Here is a 22720-nt window from a genome sequence, read left to right on the forward strand (position 1 = left end):
TATAAAAAAAAAAAAAAAAAGAAATTAAAAAGAAAAAAAAAGAAAGGGTGCTGTTCTCGGGTCAAGATTTATAAAAAAAAGAAAAAGGAAGGAGGCTGTTCTCGGGTCAAGGTTTAAAAAAATAAAAGAAAAAAAGAAAGGGGGTTGTTCTCGGGTCAAGGTTTATAAAAATAAAAAGAAATTAAAAAGAAAAAAAAAGAAAGGGTGCTGTTCTCGGGTCAAGATTTATAAAAAAAAGAAAAAGGAAGGAGGCTGTTCTCGGGTCAAGGTTTATAAAAATAAAAACAAATACAAATAAATAAAAAGAAAAAAACAAGGAAGTGGGTTCTCGGGTCAAGGTTTATAAAAATCAAAAAAATTAAAAGGAAAAAAAAGAAAAAAAGGAAGGGGACTGTTTTCGGGTCAAGGTTTATAAAAATTAAAATACATTTTTAAAAAAATGAAGGGGGCTGGTCTCGGGTCAAGGTTTATAAAAAAAAAAAAAAAAAGAAATTAAAAAGAAAAAAAAAGAAAGGGTGCTGTTCTCGGGTCAATGTCGATCCGCGTCTTCCGCTGAGCGCCCAGCTAATGTCAAGGAGGAAGAACCGATCCCAGATCAGTGTCTATGTCTGCGTCACGCCCCCTCTCTCCTCCCGACTTCCCGCGCTGTGTGGCCTCGCGATAGCCTCGCCTACTGTGCTAATCAAAGCCCCGCTCGAAGAAGCGGACGCTGACATCGGTCATCATGCGAGGCTTCCACCGGACTCCCTCCGCCGAGTCTCCCAGGAAGACGCTCCTCCACCCGGACTACAACTTCCGAGGCGTCTCGCCAAGCACCGCATAAAGTCACGGTCAGCGGCCATTTTTTTTTTTTGGGGGGGCTACAGCAGGTGTGAGTCGATGGACGACAACTCGGAGCTCCGTCGAATTATCGAGAGCGCGTACTTCGGCTCGTCGCGGCGGCAAAGCGCCTCCATGACGGTCCAAAGTAACAGTGGAAGTGGTGGTGGAAGTTTGGAGGCGACGCCATCTTGGTCGCAGCTCTCCTCCTCCCCGACCATTTCTCAACAACATATAACGGCCACCGCGAAGAGCAAGGAAGGTATAAGTCCCTCCCTGTCAACTGTCTGTCTTTGTAAACATCATAAGTTGTTAGTTAGTATTGAGCTAACGTTTTGTGGAAGTGAATAATAACAAAAAAAAATGGATGTCAAGTTCACGGATGCCAAACGTCAGCTGTCACTTTTGTGTTGATGGCTAGTCTAAATAGCTTAGCTCGCATTCTCCTCTGCTAGTTTACATGAATGTATCTCCTTTTTTCACTGTCTAACGTCCTAATGACGACTTTGTTGTCGCCATTTGTAAGTGTTGGATACTAAATAACTTGTTTGTATGCGCTTAAAACGTTACAAAGCCTCTGCATAGCTAGGCCATGACTTGTATCATGTGTTGGAATTGTAATGTCCATATTGCAGTGTTGGTGCTAGGAATCTTCAAAATGGGGTCCTGGGGGCCCCATTAAGTCATAAAAATGGGGTCCCACAGTGAATTTTTGGGGACCCCGCTTTTTTGTAACCCATCCATCCATTTTCTACCGTTTGTCCCTTTTGGGGTCACCGTTATACTAAAACAAATGATACATGTGTGCATTATCCTGTTATAACTCACATTCTATATTGTGTTTCGGTAAGAGGTTGTCATAAACGTTACTTAATTCATTAAAAAAAAAACATCATTAAAAAAAAAAAACACAAAAGAAAACAAACGCAGTATTTGGGGTCGATAAAACTTTCGTCGAATCAAAATTTAAGAAACGGTACCGGAAAGTGCATTACTTTGAAGTTGACCAATAATAAACAATTACTAATATGACCCGGCAAATATACCGTATTTTCCGTATTTTTTGGTCTATTTTTATATATTTTTTCATATATTAGGTGTACTTAAAGGAGTCATATTATTTTTTTCAAAATGTAAAACACTTCCTTGCGCTAGGAATTTTCAAAATAGGGTCCCAGGGGCCCCATCAAGTCATAAAAATGGGGCCCTGGGGACCCCATTAAGTCATAAAAATGGGGTCCCACAGTGAATTTTTGGGGTCCCCACTTTTTTGTAACCATTTTGAAAAAACAAATTACAAATGTATGCATTATCCTGTTATAACTCTATTCTATATTGTGTTTTGGTAAAAGGTTGTCATAAACGTTACTTAATTCATAAAAAAAAAACATAATTAAAAAAAAAATAACACAAAAGGAAACAAACGCAGTATTTGGGGTCGATAAAACTTTGGGCAAATCAAACTTTAAGAAACGGTACCGGAAAGTGCATTACTTTGAAGTCGACCAATTATAAATAATTAATAATATGACCTGGCAAATATACCGTATTTTCCGCACTGCCAATGAATGGTCTATTTTTAATAATTTCTTTCATATATTAGGCGATTATAAGGCGCATTAAAGGAGTCATATTATTATTATTTTTTTCTAAATGTAAAGCACTTCCTTGTGGTCTACATAACATGTAATGGTGGTTCTTTGGTCAAAACTTTGCATAGATGATGTTTTACAGCTCATCTTCAAGACGCTTTCTGACACTTTATCTCCTTTTTTCACTGTTGAGCGTCGTAATGACGACTTTGTTGTCGCCGTTTGTAAGTGTTGGATACTAAATAACTTGTTTATATGTACTTAAAACGTTACAAAGCCTCTGCATAGCTAGGCCATGACTTGTATCATGTATTGGAATTGTAATGTCCATATTGCAGTGTTGGCGCTAGGAATCTTCAAAATGGGGTCCCGGGGACCCCATCAAGTCATAAAAATGGGGTCCCACAGTGAATTTTTGGGGTCCCCTCTTTGTTGTAACCGTTTTGAAAAAACAAATGATACATGTATGCATTATCCTGTTATATCTCACATTCTATATTGGGTTTTGGAATAAGGTTGTCATAAACGTTACTTACCGTATTTTTCGGACTATAAGTCGCTCCGGAGTATAAGTCGCACCTGCCGAAAATGCATAATAAAGAAGGAAAAAAAAACGTATATAAGTTGCACTGGAGTATAAGTCGCATTTTTTGGGGAAATTTATTTGATAAAAGCCAACACCAAGAATAGACATTTGAAAGGCAATTTAAAATAAATAAAGAATAGTGAACAACAGGCTGAATAAGTGTACGTTATATGAGGCATAAATAACCAACTGAGAACGTGTCTGGTATGTTAACGTAACCTATTACGGTAAGAGTCATTCAAATAACTATAACATATAGAACATGCTATACGTTTACCAAACAATCTGTCACTCCTAATCGCTAAATCCCATGAAATCTTATACGTCTAGTCTCTTACGTGAATGAGCTAAATAATATTTGATATTTTACGGTAATGTGTTAATAATTTCACACATAAGTCGCTCCTGAGTATAAGTCGCACCCCCGGCCAAACTATGAAAAAAACTGCGACTTATAGTCCGAAAAATACGGTATATATACACTTAAAACGTTACAAAGCCTCTGCATAGCTAGGCCATGACTTGTATCATGTATTGGAATTATAACGTCCGTATTGCAGTGTTGGCGCTAGGAATCTTCAAAATGGGTTACCCCCATCAAGTCATAAAAATGGGGTCCCACAGTGAATTTTTGGGGTCCCCGCTTTGTTGTAACCGTTTGGAAAAAAACAAATGATACATGTATGCATTATCCTGTTATATCACACATTCTATATTGGGTTTTGGAAAAAGGTTGTCATAAACGTTACTTAATTCATTAAAAAAAATAACACAAAAGAAAACAAACGCAGTGTTTGGGGTCGATAAAACTTTCGGCGAATCAAAATGTAAGAGAGTACCGGACAGTGCATTACTTTGAAGTCGACCAATAATTAATAATTTAATCCAGCAAATATACTGTATTTTTCGCACTGCCGATGAATTTTTTATATATTTATGTAAATATTTAAAAAAAAAATTTTCATACATTAGGCACACCGGATTATAAGGCGCAATAAAGGAGTAATATTTTTTTCAAAATGTAAAGCATTTCCTTGTGGTCTACATAACATGTACCATATTTTCCGCACTATAAGGCGCACCGGATTATAAGGCGCACCTTCAATGAATGGCCTATTTTAAAACTGTGTTCATATATAAGACGCACCGCATTATAAGGCGCATAGAATAGACGCTACAGTAGAGGCTGGGGTTGCAAGACCTGTTGTGGCTGAATATTGGTCCATATATAAGGCGCACCGGATTATAAAGCGCACTTTGCCCCCTCGCCGGGTTGTTCCGGTCCCGGTGACCATGGATGAGGTGCTGGCTGTCCAGAGTTGGGACCCGGGGTGGACCGCTCGCCTGTGCATCGGTTGGGGACGTCTCTGCGCTACTGACCTGTCTCCGCTCGGGATGGTCTCCTGCTGGCCCCACTATGGACTGGACTCTCACTGTTATGTTGGATCCACTAGGGACTGTACTTAGAGGGGGGGTTACCCACATATGCGATCCTCCCCAAGGTTTCTCATAGTCATTCACATCGACGTCCCTTGTGTGGGCTCTGTGCCGAGGATGTCGTTGTGGCTTGTGCAGCCCTTTGAGACTTTTGTGATTTAGGGCTATATAAATAAACATTGATTGATTGATTGACTGTCAGCTTTTGAGAAAATTGGAGGTTTTTAGGTGCGCCTTATAGTGCGTAAAATACGGTAATGGTGGTTATTTGGTCAAAATGTTGCATAGATGATGTTTTACAGATCATCTTCAAGACGCTTTCTGACAGTTTATCTCCTTTTTTCACTGTTGAGCGTCATAATGACGACTTTGTTGTTGCCGTTTGTAAGTGTTGGATACTAAATAACTTGTTTATATACATTTAAAACGTTACAAAGCCTCTGCATAGCTAGGCCATGACTTGTATCCTGTATTGGAATTATAATGTCCATATTGCAGTGTTGGCGCTAGGAATCTTCAAAATGGGGTTCCGGGGACCCCATCAAGTTATAAAAATGGGGTCCCACAGTGAATTTTTGAGGTCCCCGCTTTTTTGTAACCCATCCATCTATTTTTCTACAGCTTGTCCCTTTTTGGGTCACCGTTATACAAAAACAAATGATACATGTGTGCATTATCCTGTTATATCTCACATCCTATATCAGACCTGGGCAAATTAAGGCCCGGGGGCCACATGCGGCCCGTTAAGTATTTCAATCTGGCCCGCCGGACATTCCCAAATAATTTTTTTAGATCTTTAAGATGTAAACTGTAGCTGCCATTAGGATGTTTTCAAATGACCGCAAGTCTTGAACTATACAAAGTATTTCAATGGTTGGAATCTGCGCTTTTGCATGATATACTAGTTACTATGGTAATTAATTAGTTACTATGGTAATGTAAGTCACAGCAGCTCAAGACGAGGCACCAAGCAGTGTGGGTGGGGAGCTTTTCCAGTGTCAGCCTGAAATGTGGGTGTCAGGGACAGACGTGGAAGGAGATGTTCACAACAAAGTTCTAAAGCTTAGTGATATATCAGGTTGTGTATTGTATTTTTACCCTTTGCATTCATATTTCGCTGTTTGTCGCATTTTTGTCGCGTTTTGCTTGATTGTAAAATGTGTCGTCAATATTCAGTGTTTTATCGTTCATAGAAAAATATAAAATTCCATTCTGTTTTTTAAGGCGGTCTGTCAAAACGTTTTTAGCATTCAATCAGACTTTATTGTGAGGTTTTGTATTAGTGTTCCTAAAAATAGACCGGCCCTCAGACACATTTCTTTCTGTAAATTTGGCCCCCCAGTCAAAATAATTGCCCAGGCCTGTCCTACATTGTGTTTTGTAAAAAGGTTGTCATAAACGTTACTGCGTTTATTTTTTTAAATTAATTAAGTGTTTGGGGTCGATAAAACTTTTGGCGAATCAAAATTTAAGAAACGTTACCGGAAAGTGCATTACTTTGAAGTCGACCAATAATAAATAATTAATAAATTGACCCGGCAAATATACCCTATTTTCACTGCCGATGAATGGTCTATTTTAAATATTTGTATTTCATAAATTAGGCGGATAATAAGGCGCATTAAAGGAGTCATATTCTTCTTATTTTTTTCTAAATGTAAAACACTTCCTTGTGGTCTACATAACATGTAATGGTGGTTCTTTGGTCCAAATGTTGCATAGATGATGTTTTACAGATCATCCTCAAGACAGTTTATCTCCTTTTTTCCCTGTCGAGTGTCATAATGACGACTTTGTTGTCGCCGTTTGTAAGCGTTGGATACTAAACTTATTTATATACATTTAAGGCGGTGTAAAGCCTCTGCATAGCTAGGCCATGACTTGTATCATGTATTGATATTCAGGGTTGGTGCTAAGAACTTTCTAAATGGGGTCCCAGACACCCCATCAAGTCCAACAGTACATTTTTGGGGTTCCCGCTTTTTTGTAACCGTTTTGAAAACAAATGATAAATGAATGCATTCTCCTGTTATATCTCACAATTTATATTGTGTTTTGGAAAAAGGTTGTCATAAACGTTACTTAATTCGTAAAAAAACCAATATATACACTATATATATTTTTTTTATGCATATGTAAATGTATTCAGTTATAAACATTCATTCACTTTCTTCTTTCCTTCAGGGATCTAAACTTTACTGCTGCCGGTAGTTTTTTCTCTATTTGTATTTAATAAGTTGTAGGTGTATTTATTTCAGTATAAAAGTGTAAAAGGTGTTTTGCTTCGGTCATGAAATGATGATAATGATGTGCCAGGGCATACATACATTATTTATTTAAAGCTTAAATCTATCCGTCAATTTTAAGTTGTTTTTTTTAACGTAGTTTTTTTGTTTGTTTGTTTTCTGCCCTTTTTGTCAAAGAAAACTTTTTTTTTTTTTATGGCAAACACACAAAATATGCAAAATCTTCCGCAAAAAATATTTTCCAAAGTGGAATATTTGATGCGAAGTAATCGGAGCCTTGGATAGGTCAATAATTCATAAAAACATTAATTTTGATTCAATATTATGTTTTGAGCAATGACAGTTTTAAAGAAAAAAACAAACAGCTTTGTTTTATTAGTCAATATTGCAACTTTTTCCAAATTACATTTCACCTGTAAGCTTTGTTATTCCACTTTAGTTATGTTTTTGTTTATTTTAATAGTATTTTTAGAATGTGCCGTGGGCCTTTAAAACATTAACTGCAGGCCGCAAATGGCCTACGGGCCACACTTTTGACACCCCTGCTATAGATAATAAAAAATTAAATCTGATAAGTCTATGGATAAAAAGCAGAGCCTGGCGACGCATGCGCGTTCAACGTAACGCACAGTCAGCATCTTTGCTTCAGTAAACAATAAGGCTGCAGCTAACGATTATTTTTCTATCGATTAATCTATAGATTATTTTTTTGATTAATCGTTAATCTATAGATAATTTTTTCGATTAATCTATAGATTATTTTTCCTTTTGCCGATTATTTTTTTTATTTAAAACGAAGATGAAAAAATAAATGTAGGCCTGTTTTTTCAAAAGGCATGGCTTTTATTTACTAAAAAAAGAAGTATGGCCACTCAGTCAACATTGACAACAACATGACTAAATATTCTGTAACAATGTAAACATTTAAAACTTTTAACCTTTAACAAAATTAAAAGTAGCTTATTTGCTTTTTAATGTGCAAATATAAAAGTAAACATTCAGTGCAAATCTTAATATTCTGCAATAGTATAAGCATTTCAAAAGTAAAAGTATTGCTTATTTTGCTTTAAAATGTGCAAAAATAAAGATAAACATCCAATACAAAAAAGTGCAAAACGAAATATTCTGTAACAACAGTGTAAACATTTCAACAAAAGTGAAAGTATTGCTTATTTGCTAAAATGTGCAAAAATAAAGGTAAACATTTAATACAAAAAAGTGCCAATCTAAATATTCTGGAGCACTGTAAACATTAAGTATTGCTTTTAAAATGTGCAAAATAAACATCCAGTCCAACACAGTACACAATAACCAATTCTACTCATTCCAGTGAGTGTCTAACAGTTGTAATGAAGAAAGGTTAGCATGTCTACATGCTCTGCTTCTTTTCTTGTTTACAATATTCCCAGCAGCTGAAAATAGGCGCTCAGAAGGGGTAGATGTGGCTGGAACTGAGAGCTAATTAGCCTTCACCTCAAGCCAGGACTGCGAGTGAGCTGAGCTCCAGTTTATATTCCTAGAAGGTCAACGGGCTCATAGTGATGTTACTAGTAGTTGACTGGGAGGTGTTTATTATCATTTGGGGAGAGTGTTACGGTGCGGATGTTCTCCCGAAATGTGTTTGTCATTCTTGTTTGGTGTGGGTTCACAGTGTGGCGCATATTTGTAACAGTGTTAATGTTGTTTATACGGACACCCTCAGTGTGACCTATATGGCTGTTGACCAAGTATGCCTTGCAATCACTTGTGTGTGTGAAAAGCCGTATATATTATGTGATTGGACCGGCACGCAAAGGCAGTGCCTTTAAAGGCCTACTGAAAGCCACTACTACCGACCACGCAGTCTGATAGTTTATGTATCAATGATGAAATCTTAACATTGCAACACATGCCAATACGGCCGGGTTAACTTATAAAGTGCAATTTTAAATTTCCCGCCACACTTCCGGTTGAAAAAGCCTTCGAAGGATGACGTATGCGCATGACGTAGCCCGGGGAACAGAGGTATGCCTTCTCCATTGAATACAATACAAAAAAGCTCTGTTTTCATTTCATAATTCCACAGTATTCTGGACATCTGTGTTGGTGAATCTTTTGCAATTTGTTTAATGAACAATGGAGGCTGCAAAGAAGAACGTTGTAGGTGGCTGTAGCAACACAAGGACCACTTACTCGGATAGCAGACGCCTAGCCGATGCTAGCAGACGCCTAGCCGATGCTAGCAGACCCACCGCACGGATGATCTGGTGAAGTCCTTCGTTGCGCCGTCAATCGCTGGAACGCAGGTGAGCACGGGTGTTGCTGAGCAAAGCAGATGAGGGCTGGCTGGCGTAGGTGGAGCGCTAATGTTTTTATCATAGCTCTGTGAGCTCCGGTTGCTAAGTTAGCCTTAGCGTCGTTAGCAACAGCATTGTTAAGCTTTGCCAGGCTGAGATCTATTAACCGTGTAGTTACATGTACATGGTTTAATAGTATTGTCGATATTCTGTCTATCCTTCCAGTCAGGGATTTATTTATTTTGTTTCTATCTGCATTTGAGGCAGATGCTATCACGTTAGCTCATGCTAAAGATGCTAAAGAGCTTCGTCGATGTATTGTCGTGGAGATAAAAGGCACTGTAATGTCCATTTCGCGTTCTCGACTCTCATTTTCAAGAGGATATAGTATCCGAGGTGGTTTAAAATACAAATCCGTGATCCACAATAGAAAAAGGAGAGAGTGTGGAATCCAATGAGCCATCTTGTACCTAAGTTACGGTCAGAGCGAAAAAAAAAAAAGTATTTCACTGCATTCTAGTCCGTCACTCTAACGTTCCTCGTCCACGAATCTTTCATCCTCACTCAAATTAATGGGGTAATCGTCACTTTCACGGTCCGAATAGCTCTAGCTGTGTTGAAAACAATAGGAAAATATGAGGGAGTGAACAACTGACAACGTCACGCTACTTCCGGTAGGGGCAAGGTTTTTTTTTTATCAGAGACCAAAAGTTGCAAACTTTATCGACGTTTTTCTATACTAAATCCTTTCAGCAAAAATATGGCAATATCGCAAAATGATCAAGTATGACACATAGAATGGATCTGCTATCCCCGTTTAAATAAAAAAAAATCATTTCAGTCGGCCTTTAAGGTTTATTGGCGCTCTGTACTTCTCCCTACGTCCGTGTACACAGCAGCGTTTTTAAAAGTCATACATTTTACTTTTTGAAACCGATACCGATAATTTCCGAACCGATACCGATCATTTCCGATATTACATTTTAAAGCATTTATCGGACATCTCTAGTTACAGCCTTATTCCAATAATGGAATACATTTTTTTTGTCCTCAAAATTCTACACACAATACCCCATAATGACAATGTGAAAATGTGTTTTGGTTTTATATTGCAAATGTATTTAGAAATCAACTAAAAAAAACAAACTCATGTACATAAGTATTTACAGACTTTGCTCAATACTTTGTTGATGCACCTTTGGCAGCCATGACAGCCTCAAGTCTTTTTGAATACCATGTCACAAACGTGGCACACCTATCTTTTGGGCAGTTTTGCCCATTCCTCTTTGCGGCATCTCTCAAGTTCCATCAGCTTGGATGGGAAGCGTTGGTTTTAATCCAAGAAGTCTCTGTACATTGCTGCATTCATCTTAGTCTAGTCGGGGAGGTGACCAAGAACCCGATGGTCACTCTGTCGGATCTACAGCATTACGCTGTGGAGAGAGGAGAACCTTCCAGAAGGACAACCATCTCTACAACAATCCACCAATCAAGCCTTTAGTAAAACGTTTGCCAACATGCTCCTGAAAGACTCTCAGACCACAAGAAACTAAATTCTGTGGTCTGATGAGACAAAGATTGAAGTCTTTGGCATCAATACCAGGTGTCATGTTTGGAGGAAACCAGGCACCGCTCATCACCAGGCCAATACCATCCCTACAGTGAAGCATGGCGGTGGCAGCATCATGCTGTGGGGATGGTTTTTGCAGCAGCAGGATAGAGGGAAAGATGAATACAGGAATGTGCAGAGACATCCTGGATGAAAACCACCGCTTACCATACAACCTGAACGATGTGATTTTATTATTATTTTTTTAATATTTGAAAAATAAAAAAAACTTTTCACATTGCCCTTATGGGGTCTATAGAATTTTAAGGACAAAAATAGTTGTATTCCATTTTTGAATAAGGCTGTCACGTAACAAAATGTGAATACTTTCCGGATGCGCTGTCGGTTGAAATGTGCGTCAACAAAGCACTTCCTCTTCACCGTATTCTTTCTTCGAGATTAAGATTAAAATTAGTTTATTATTTATAAAAAAAGCCATAATTAGCCAGAAGGCTAGTTTTCATCTGTAGTCCCCTGGTCATGATGTAAAAAAAGGCAGTAAAATTACAATTTCAAAGAAAAAGAGCGAAAAGGAAAAAAAAGCACACAATAAATATAGGATATAATGAAAAATAAAATACAACATCACAACATAACATTTATCATAGCATCAAAACAGGCTCATCTTTAAGTTTTGACTGAAAAATTGCACGCACTGCATACAATTGCATGTCTTTTAAACAGTAATATCTGATCATGCAAAAAACATATAAACCTATATTCCAAACATAGACAATTGTGTAATAATATACATTAAAATGTGTATACTGTAGGGGTGTAACGGTACACAAAAATTTCGGTTCGGTACGTATCTCGGTTTAGAGGTCACGGTTCGGTTCATTTTCGGTACAGTAAGAAAACAACAAAATATAAATTTTTGGGTTATTTATTTACCAAATTTGCAAAATCTTCCACCAAAAATATTTTTCTTAGTGGAATTTTTGATGTGAATTAATGGGAACCTTGGATAGGTCAAAAATTCATAATAACATTGATTTTGATTCAATATTATGTTTTGAGCAATGACAGTTTGAACGAAACAAACCCAGCTTTGTTTTATTAGTCAACATTGGAACTTTTTCTAAATTACATTTAATTTAAAGGCCTACTGAAATGAATTTTTTTTATTTAAACGGGGATAGCAGATCCATTCTATGTGTCATACTTGATCATTTTGCGATATTGCCATATTTTTGCTGAAAGGATTTAGTATAGAAAAACGTCGATAAAGTTTGCAACTTTTGGTCTCTGATAAAAAAACAACTTTGCCCCTACCGGAAGTAGCGTGACGTTGTCAGTTGTTCACTCCCTCATATTTTCCTATTGTTTTCAACGCAGCTAGAGCTATTCGGACCATTACCCCATTAATTTGAGCGAGGATGAAAGATTTGTGGACGAGGAACGTTAGAGTGACGGACTAGAATGCAGTGAAATACATATTTTTTTTCGCTCTGACCGTAACTTAGGTACAAGCTGACTCATTGGATTCCACACTCTCTCCTTTTTCTATTGTGGATCACGAATTTGTATTTTAAACCACCACGGATACTATATCCTCTTGAAAATCAGAGTCGAGAACGCGAAATGGACATTCAGTGCCTTTTATCTCAACGACAATACATCGGCGAAACGCTTTAGCTACGAGCTAACGTGATAGCATCGTGCTTTAACTGCATATAGAAACAAAAAAAATAAACCCCTGACTGGAAGGATAGATAGAAAATTAACAATACTATTAAACCGTGGACATGTAACTACACGGTTAATGCTTTCCAGGCTGGCGAAGGTTAACAATGCTGTGCTAACGACGCCATTGAAGCTAACTTAGCAACCGGACCTTACAGAGCTTTGCTAAAAACATTAGCTCTCCACCTACGCCAGCCAGCCTTCATCTGCTCATCAACACCCGTGCTCACCTGCGTTCCAGCGATCGACGGAAGGACGAAGGACTTAACCCGATGTGTTTGGCGGCCCGGATGTGTAGGAAGTCAAGGTGAGGTCGCGGCTAGCGCGTCTGCTCTCCAACAAAGTCCTCCTGGTTGTGTTGCTGTAGTCCGCTGCTAATACACCGATCCCACCTACAACTTTGTTCTTTGCAGCCTTCATTGTTCATTAAACAAATTGCAAAAGATGTCCATAATACTGTGGAATTATGAAATGAAAACAGAGCTTTTTGTATAGGATTCTACGGGGTACCATAACTTCCGTTAAACTGACTACGTCACGCGCATACGTCATCATACCGCAACGTTTCAGCCGGATATTTCCCGGGAGATTTAAAATGTCACTTTATAAGTTAACCCGGCCGTATTGGCATGTGTTGCAATGTTAAGATTTCATCATTGATATATAAACTATCAGAGTGCGTGGTCGGTAGTAGTGGCTTTCAGTAGGCCTTTAATTATTTCACTTTTGTTATGTTTTTGTTTATTTAATAGTATTTTTAGAATGTGCCGTGGGCCTTTAAAACATTAGCTGTGGGCCGCAAATGGCCTCCGGGGCACACTTTTGACACCCCTGCTATAGATAATAAAAAATTAAATCTGATAAATTTATGGATAAAAAGTAGAGCCTGGCGACGCATGCGTGTTTATCATAACTCTCTCGCACTCTCTGTCTCTGCCCCTCCCTCACCAGTGCTGCTGCGCACACAATTTGTTTTGTTTTTAACCCCTTCTTAACCCTGAACGTACATTGAAAATACACGCAACCCTAACTCAAAATGCCGGACATTTGAGGCATTTAAGAAACTTCGCCCGGACAGCCCCGCAAAAGAGGACATGTCCGGTGATAGGAGAACGTATGGTCAGTCTATCGTAGCCCGTTAGCTGCTAGCATGCCCTCGGGCATTGTTTACACAACGTGCGTTACGCTACTTAATATGTCCGTGTGGAAACTCGTTCGGTACACCTCCGAACCGAACCGGAACCCCCATACTGAAACGGTTCAATACAAATACACGTACCGTTACACCCCTAGTATACAGTTTATTCACTGTTACAAACGGCCCTCTCAGGGTAGCATAACTGCCATGTGGCCCTTAATGAAAACGAGTTTGACCCCTCTGGCTCAATAATCGGATAAAACACACCTTTTTTTTTTTTTAGACTCAATGCTTATTCTAGGGAAAATTTAAATGAAAAATGATTTTTCTCCTTGCCATAAATGTTCTTTTGTGTAGTAAATGCACCTCAACTTGCATAATACAAAAAGTTACACTCAAACGGTTAATTGAAGCATTAATTAAATGTTGCAGCCCTGTCAGGGATACAATCTTTTTCCTTGATGGCGGTCAAGCGGCATAGCCCGTGTTGATCGATGTGTCCCATCCCCCCTGGCATTTCTGCAATGAATCATTAAATGTTGGTGGCTTTCATTTTTCGGCGTACAACCATCGGGCAAGTCTGCCTGGCGCCTGGACGACATGATGAACGGTGGGAGGGAGCGCGGGGGGCCGCCATATATTCTTCCACCATGCAGTTATAATGAGTTCCTGAGTGAGTCTCTTATGCGAACTAAACCGCTTAGGTCTAAACCTGGGGTGTCAAACTCATTTTAGATCGGGGGCGCTTAGGTCTAAACCAGGGGTGTCAAACTCATTTTAGATCTGGGGCGCTTAGGTCTAAACCAAGGGTGTCTAACTCATTATAGATCGGGGGCCACATGGAGAAAAATCTACGCCCAAGTGGGCCGGACTAGTAAAATCACGGTACGATAACTAAAAAATAAAGACAACTTCAGATTGCTCTATTTTTAAACAAAGAAAACAATCACATTCTGAAAATGTACAAATCATAATGTTTTTTTTGTGGTTTTTTTACATTTACATGTTGCGATTAATAGTATTCTACCTTTATTTGTCATTATTTATACTTTCTGAATAAATTATGTGATGATGTGAGTTCAGTCAACTCATTGGTGTTCATTTCCAATCTATCAAGATAAAAAAAATAATATCAAAATCAAATTACACAATGTCATTTATGTAGTTTGATCATTTTCCTCAACTGGTGCACTAACATCATGTGGTTTGTTTATTTTTTTTACATATGTAGCATCATCTACAAAGATACAAAGAATTGCTATTGTGACATCTAGTGGACACATCTAGAACAGCAGATTCTTTCATTCAAAAATTTCGGCTCATTTTTATACTCAGCAAACTCATCCCGCGGGCCGGGTAAAACCTGTTCACGGGCCTGATCAGGCCCTCGGGCCGTATGTTTGACACCGCTGGTCTAAATTATGTCTTCAATTATTTGATGTGAGTATTGCATTGTAAGACAGGCATTTATTCATTTATATAGTAGGGCTGCAACTAACCATTATTTTGATAGTCGATTAGTCAACGACTATCTGAACGATTTGTCGGATAATAAAGTGTACACATATTTAATGGCTCTGATTTTCCATCTACTTTTAAATGCAGCTTACCTACCGCCCTGAGATCGGTAGGTTGGGATTTCAAACCCCGGCCGAGTCATACCAAAGACTATAAAAATGGACCCATTACCTCCCTGCTTGGCACTCAGCATCAAGGGTTGGAATTGGGGGTTAAATCACTGAAAATGATTCCTGGGCGCTGCCACCGCTGCTGCTCACTGCTCCCCTCACCTGAACAAAGGGATGGGTCAAATGCAGAGGACAAATTTCACCACACCTAGTGTGTGTGTGACAATCATTGGTACTTTAACTTAACACAATAGGGCAATGAAACGAGGGTGAGGTGTTTGTGAGCGGCAATAATCAAGATAAGCCAGCAAAGGAGCAGTTTCCAATAGAATGTACTTTAACTTAACTTATTTTAATCATGTGCTTATGAACAACAATTGGAGCCTTCCGTTCTGTCCTGAGGGACAAACAGCGAGAGATGTTTGCACAGTGCCTGTGTTTTTAAAGATGTAAATCTCTGTTGTTTTACAGTTCTCTTATGTATTTTAAAATGTATGTCTTAATGTATTTATTTTGAAACTGCTCTGTGACACGTGCTGTTGACCTCTTGGCCAGGTCACCCTTGTGAAAGAGATCTTGACCTCAATGGGTTTTCTTATCTGGTTAAATAAAGGTTCTAATTAATTAATTCATAAATATGTATGTTTACTGCAACTGGGCTGCTCATTTAGCTGTTACATTTTTTTAAAATGATTATTAAAATATTTCTATTAAAAAGAAAGGAAAGGCAAAGTGCTAAAAAAACAATTCACCTTGTTTATGTATTTAAAACAAAAACAGCAGAGAAAACAAACCAAACACAAAATCTATCTTCCTCTAAAAGAAAAACATTTTGTGAGTATTAAAAATATTGACTGTTGATTAACGCTTGGCAGTTTAAGCACTTTAGTAGACGCATTGTGTAGAGTTTTATATTTGATTAATTCTTAAAATGTTGGCTATTTAGTAGATCAGGGATGTCAAACTGTTTTTTTATTGAGGGCCACATGGCTTGTAACAGTGAATAATGTATTAATTTGCCTCTTGATTTCATTATTATTTATTAATATATATTTTAAGTAGACTGTCGATTTTACAGTAAAAACTTTACATTTACAAAATGTTACAGTGAAATAGTGTTATTTTTTAAAATTTCTTACAACATTTTACAGTAAATATAAAAACAGTACCTTTTTGTTTTTTTTACAGAAAAAGCTGGCAGCTTAGTTGCCAGAATTTGTGTGTTAAATTGACATTGGTTTTTACAACATTATATTGTTAATGGAAAAACAGTACAAGTTCTTTTTTTATTCTGGCAACTTCGCTGACAGTTTTTCTACCGTAAAAACAAATGTACCGTCTTTCCATTTACAGTAATACACAGTTAAAAACAACAACCGTAGATTTTACGGTCAAAAACTGGCAGCTCAGTCAACAGAATTTTAACGCAAAAAACCAGTAGTGTTTTATTTTTTTTTATTTACAGTAATTTTCTGTGATGAACAACGTAAAATGTATTGTAATTTTTATTCATTCGATGGTTATTTTGCTGTAAAGTTGACTATTTTTATTTAGGCAAAAACATGTTTGGGAAGTATGATAATATACTGTAATATTTGTTGCCATAATGGATACTATTAAAGTTGAAGAGGTATGCAATTTCAAGCAGTACATATATTTTTTCTGTGAAAGTGAAAAAAAGTAATTACATTTAGTGAGAAAATATTGAGTACTTTATTGACACACATCATTTCCAGGTGTTTGTGGGCCAGATAAAACGATGTTGCAGGCCAGATCTGGCCCCCGGGCCTTGAGTTTGGCACCTCTGTAATATATATCGTATGTTTAACCTAAATCTGTGTGTGTTCGAGTTTGTTATTGTGCCTTTTTTTGCGGCATTGCAAATTGACGCTGCTTTAAAATGTACTCAAATTTATGTACACAAAAGTTTAGCTGGTTGACTTTGGCTACAATTATGGATAAAGATATTTTTCACACAACTTTGTCTCACACTTGTTAGACAAGCTAACAATCTTATCCTCCCTGCAGACGTCCGACGTCATGCCTCCGCATTAAATACTCGCGCATCACAGATGTATAAAAAAAACTAAGTCAGCTTTACAAAATGAGCAAGGTATTCATGTTTTTAACAAGAATAAGAGGAAATGTTCTCACATTTTACATGTTGTTTTACATTCGAGTGGCGGCTTCCGGACAGAAAAACACGATTGATGACGTCACGACTATCGTCGACAAATATAATAGTCAGTGATAGGGGCGTAGCGGTACGTGTATTTGTATTGAACCGTTTCGGTACGGGGGTTTCGGTTCGAACGAGTTTCCACACGAACATATTAAGTAGCCGCCTCCGCTTCCTTCTGCCTCTGTTTCTGTCAGTACTCTACACAGCACCCAGCATTGTCCCACCCAAACAACCATCTGAATGGTTACAAACAGAGCGGTAACAGCCAATCAGCAGTGCGTATTCAGAGCGGTAACAGCCAATCAGCAGTGCGTATTCAGAGCGGTAACAGCCAATCAGCAGTGCGTATTCAGAGCGCATGTAGTCAATGCTTAGCGTTTAGCAGGTAAGGCTGAAACGACGCGTCGACGTAGTCGACGTCATCGGTTACGTAAATACGTCGACGCCGTTTTCGTGCGTCGACGCGTAGCATAATGACGTCACACTACCGTCATGGCGAAGCGCAAAGCAGACGATCAAAGAAGACGATGCGAGCGGTGCGAGCGAGGGGGGAAAAGCATGCCAAAAGTGGTCAAAAGTGTGGGAGTATTTCAATAAACGGCCTAATAATGTTGTTGTATGCACACTGTGTCGAGCGGAAATGGCCTATCATAGCAGCACAACGGCTATGAACGAACATTTGAAAAGAAAACCATCAACCATCAACTAGTCAATCGTCCGCGCGAGCATACGTTGTCATCATTACACAAAAACATGAATGTGTCATTAGTATCTGCTAGGGGTGTAACGGTACATGTTTTGTATTGAACCGTTTCGGTACGGGGCTTTCGGTTCGGTACGGGGGTGTACCGAACGAGTTTCTAAGCTAAAGCTAAAGTCTTAACAAGCTGCTTTGCTCCGTCTGCCTCTGTCTCAGCACGGAGCATTGTCCCACCCACACAACCATCTGATTGGTACACACGAAGCATTATCAGCCAATCAGCAATGCGTATTCAGAGCGCATATAGTCAGCCCTTCAGCGTGGAGCAGATAGGTGTTTAGCAGGTGAGCATCGGGCAGCGGACTCTCCCCAAATGATAATAAACACCTCCCAGTCAACTACTAGTAACATCACTATGAGCCCGTTGACCTTCTAGAAACTTAAACTGCAGCTCAGCTCACTCGCAATCCTGGCTTGAGGTGAAGGCTAATTAGCTCTCAGTTCCAGCCACATCGACCCCTCCTGAGCGCCTATTTTCAGCTGCTGGGAATATTGTAAACAAGAAAAGAAGCAGCGCATGTAGACATGCTAACCTTTCTTCATTACAACTGTTAGTCACTCACTGGAATGAGTAGAATTGGTTATTGTGTACCGTGTTGGACTGGATGTTTATTTTGCACATTTTAAAAGCAATATTTAATGTTTACAGTGCTCCAGAATATTTAGATTGGCACTTTTTTGTATTGGATGTTTATCTTTATTTTTTCACACTTTAGCAAATAAGCAATACTTTCACTTTTGTTGAAATGTTTACGCTGTTGTTACAGAATATTTCGTTTTGCACTTTTTTGTATTGGATGTTTATCTTTATTTTTGCACATTTTAAAGCAAAATAAGCAATACTTTTACTTTTGAAATGCTTATACTATTGCAGAATATTAAGATTTGCACTGGATGTTGACTTTTATATTTGCACATTAAAAAGCAAATAAGCTACTTTTAATTTTGTTAAATGTTAAAAGTTTTAAATGTTTACATTGTTACAGAATATTTAGTCATTTTGTTGTCAATGTTGACTGAGTGGCCATACTTCTTTTTTTGGAAATAAAAGCCATGCCTTTTGAAAAAACAGGCCTACATTTATTTTTTCATCTTCATTTTGAATAAAAAAATAATCGGTAAAAGGAAAAATAATCTATAGATTAATCGAAAAAAATAATCTATAGATTAACCGATTAATCAAAAAAAATAATCTATAGATTAATCGATAGAAAAATAATTGTTAGCTGCAGCCTTATTAGCAGGTAAGCATCAGGGAGCGGACTCTCCCCAAATTATAATAAACACCTCCCAGTCAACTACTAGTAACATCACTATGAGCCCGTTGACCTTCTAGAAACAAACGGCAGCTCAGCTCGCTCGCAGTCCTGGTTTGAGGTGAAGGATAATTTGCTTTTAGCGTAACGTTAGCTCATTTTGCGGTGTGTGTGTGTTACGGACAGCAAAGCCCTGTCTGTCTGTTATTTCACTTTACCTTTTTCTGTGTTGATTGAGCTGTGTTGAACTGGGAAAAAAGGACATTATGTTAAATGAAGAGTTTCTGTCTCATAGTTGATATAATAATGTAACTGCATCATAAAGCCTACATGAACTCCATGGTGTTCAGGGATGAATAGTCTCTCCTATTGCTATTGTACCATTTTTTTCAGCTACAGTTACATTAATCATTAGTAATGCAGCAGCCTAGTTTTGAATGGCAGGGTCCCTGCTATCACATGTTGGTAAAAAATATAACATTTACATAATAAATCAACTACAGGCTTCCCAAATGCTGTAATGATTTAAGCATGATGAGTTGACTTGAAACTGTATAATGTTGCACTTTTTATATGTAGAAGAAAAGTTTGCCATTTTATTTAATCTGAGCAACAACTTGAGGCAGTTTAATGTTGATTAACGTGGGCAGAATTATTATAGTGTTCCCAATGTTAAAAGGATAAAGCCATTGTTTACAAATTTGGTAAATAAATAACCAAAAAATGTATATTTTGTTGTTTTCTTACAGTACCGAAAATGAACCGAACCGTGACCTCTAAACCGATGTACGTACCGAACCGAAATGTTTGTGTACCGTTATACCCCTAGTCTGTGATACATTTTATTGTTGACATTAGTCGACAATGTCAACTAATCCTTGCACCCCTATTATACAGTAGATAAAGAAGCACAAACAAGCCATGTTTATTCCTTCCACAGGCCCTGTTTGTTGCACAAGGGGTTGGAAATGTCAATTATTACTTTTAGGGCACGCCCATGTGCCAGAAGCTATCTAAAGATGACAGCCAGGAAATATCCAATAAGCGAGCAAATGCCTGTAGCAACAATAAGGCTTGGACTCTCCCTGCACAGGGAATGTCACAAATCAAGGCCCAGGCAGGCTGCCTTTGTAGTGCCTGTGCACACTATTGCCTGTGTGTGTGTGTGACAGGTTAACAAATAAGCCATAAGGGGCATATTGGAATTTAAAACAGGCATTTTTGCAATGCAGGACTGTGAGATTCTCTACACTGAAATTGAGATTGAGTGTGTTGTGTTGGTGAATCAACAGCATACACTGCAAAAAGTCAGTGTTCAAAAACAATTGAAAAAAATAAAAAAATTAGGGGTATTTTATTTGAACCAAGCAAAATTATCTGCCGATAGAACAAGAAAATTCGGCTTGTCAAGACTTTCCAAAACAAGTAAAATTAGCAAACCTCAATGAACCCAAAAATACCTTAAAATAAGTATATTTTCACTAATAACAAGTGCAGTTTTCTTGGTAGAAAAAAAAGAGACCTGAAAAATATTCTTAAATTAAATAAATGCTAGTGCCATTATCTTGGCATCTCTATCCTCCTTCAAAACCGCAATAAAAGTTCACCTCCAGGCAGCTACAACCCTAAACTAACACCCTCCCCGGATTGCTAATAATCAATTGCTAATAATCAAATATAAACAATCAAATGCAGATACTTTTTTTTATGCCTTCTGATCTCTCTCTCTCTCTCTCTCTCTCTATGTCCACTACTTGCTGTCCATATCCTATTTTCATCGCAAAATTCCACAGTATTCTGGACATCTGTGTTGGTGAATCTTTTGCAATTTGTTTAATGAACAATGAAGACAGCAAAGAAGAAAGCTGTAGGTGGGAAGCGGTGTATTAGCGGCCGGCTGCAGCAACACAAACACGTAGAGAACTGGGACAACAGAGACTCTTACCAGGAGGACTTTGAGTTGGATACGCGCTACCATGAGTACACAGCTGTGGCTTCCAAACATTTGATCGCTTGCCCGTACGTGTGTGCCGCTTTGTGCATTTCACGTACGTGACTTTGGGGAAATATATGTGATGTATGAACTTTGCGGAAGTGAACAGTACTTTGGGCTGTGGGATTGAGTGTGTTGTGCGGGTGTTTGAGTTGTATTGGCAGGTTATATGGACGGGAGGGGGGAGGTGCTTGTGATGTGGCATATTAAATATAAGCCTTGTTGTGTTGTGGCTAATAGAGTATATATATGTCTTGTGTTTATTTACTGTTTTAGTCATTCCCAGCTGACTATCAGGTCCCACCCGCCTCTCACAGCATCTTCCCTATCTGAATCGCTTCCACTGCCCTCTAATCCTTCACTCTCACTTTCCTCATCCACGAATCTTTCATCCTCGCTCAAATTAACGGGGTAATCGTCGCTTTCTCGGTCCGAATCGCTCTCGCTGCTGGTGGCCATGATTGTAAACAATGTGCAGATGTGAGGCGCTCCCCAACCTGCGACGTCACGCTACTTCCGGTACAGGCAAGGCTTTTTTATCAGCGACCAAAAGTTGCCAACTTTATCGTCCATGTTCTCTACTAAATCCTTTCAGCAAAAATATGGCAATATCGCGAAATGATCAAGTATGACACATAGAATGGACCTGCTATCCCCGTTTAAATAAGAAAATCTCATTTCAGTAGGCCTTTAAAACAAGTAAAACACTCTAACATAAAATCTGCTTAGTGAGAAGAATTAAGATATCACCCTTATTTGAGATATTTAATCTTACTTAGATTTCAGTTTTTGCAGTGTAGGTAATGTCATTTGTTAGAGTAAAATCAGCCTACCCCTCATGGCTTGTCGGGATTTTCTGTCCCTTGTTTGAACAGCAACATCACGCCCCAGCAGCATTGTTGGTCAGCTCATGACAGTGCATCTTTTAAAAAGCCGTCTGGCACCCAGTTTTCAATCCTCTTATTCCCTCACCCCCCCCTTACAAAGTGTCTTTTCACTGAGAGTTTGTTTGTTTCTTACCTCCTCTTGTTGCTGCTGCGTCCCTTACATCAGGCCCCATGGACGAGCTGCACAGCCTGGACCCCCGGAGACAGGAGCTGCTGGAGGCCAGGTTTACAGGAGCTGTCAGTGGCAACACGGGAGGCAGCGCTGGGAGCATGAGTGGAGGTGCCAAGGTAACCAACACCGCGCTCGTCTCCAGAAAAAAAAGACACGGGTACAATGTGGCCCATTTGTTCCAACCTTTTTCGATTTAAATCTGCTTTTATTAGTACTTTGTAGGGTTGTACGATATATAGGGATGATACTCGAAACCGGTTTTCCCAGGTTGTTCGATAAGAAAAGAACCGAGTTCTCGGACTCGAATCCCTTTTTGAGAACCGGTACCCGTTATCGAGACCACTATAGTAAAGAAAAATTGTTGGTTCTTTATTCGAATCCCGTCCCGACCAGAAATGCTCCGTGTGACATCACAAGAAATGACGTCACGTAGCTCAGTCATTAGGCGCAGAT

General features: G+C 38.6%; 1 protein-coding gene across 3 annotated transcripts in view; it reads left to right on the top strand.

Moving 5' to 3' along the window:
- Positions 1 to 632: 632 nt before the first annotated feature.
- Positions 633 to 22720, top strand: part of LOC133665067 (serine/threonine-protein kinase tousled-like 1-B) — a 66347-nt gene continuing 44259 nt past the window's right edge. Inside the window, exons 1-2 of one of the 3 annotated variants that reach the window (XM_062070235.1) lie at positions 633 to 1081; positions 22262 to 22383. In XM_062070235.1, coding sequence (XP_061926219.1) covers positions 880 to 1081; positions 22262 to 22383 — 324 coding nt within the window. In that variant the 5' untranslated portion in view covers positions 633 to 879. The remainder of the gene's footprint in view (positions 1082 to 22261; positions 22384 to 22720) is intronic. The other 2 variants (XM_062070234.1, XM_062070236.1) reach the window with 2 other exon arrangements.

Source organism: Entelurus aequoreus, linkage group LG14 (assembly GCF_033978785.1).
Source record: "Entelurus aequoreus isolate RoL-2023_Sb linkage group LG14, RoL_Eaeq_v1.1, whole genome shotgun sequence".
Lineage (NCBI taxonomy): Eukaryota > Metazoa > Chordata > Actinopteri > Syngnathiformes > Syngnathidae > Entelurus > Entelurus aequoreus.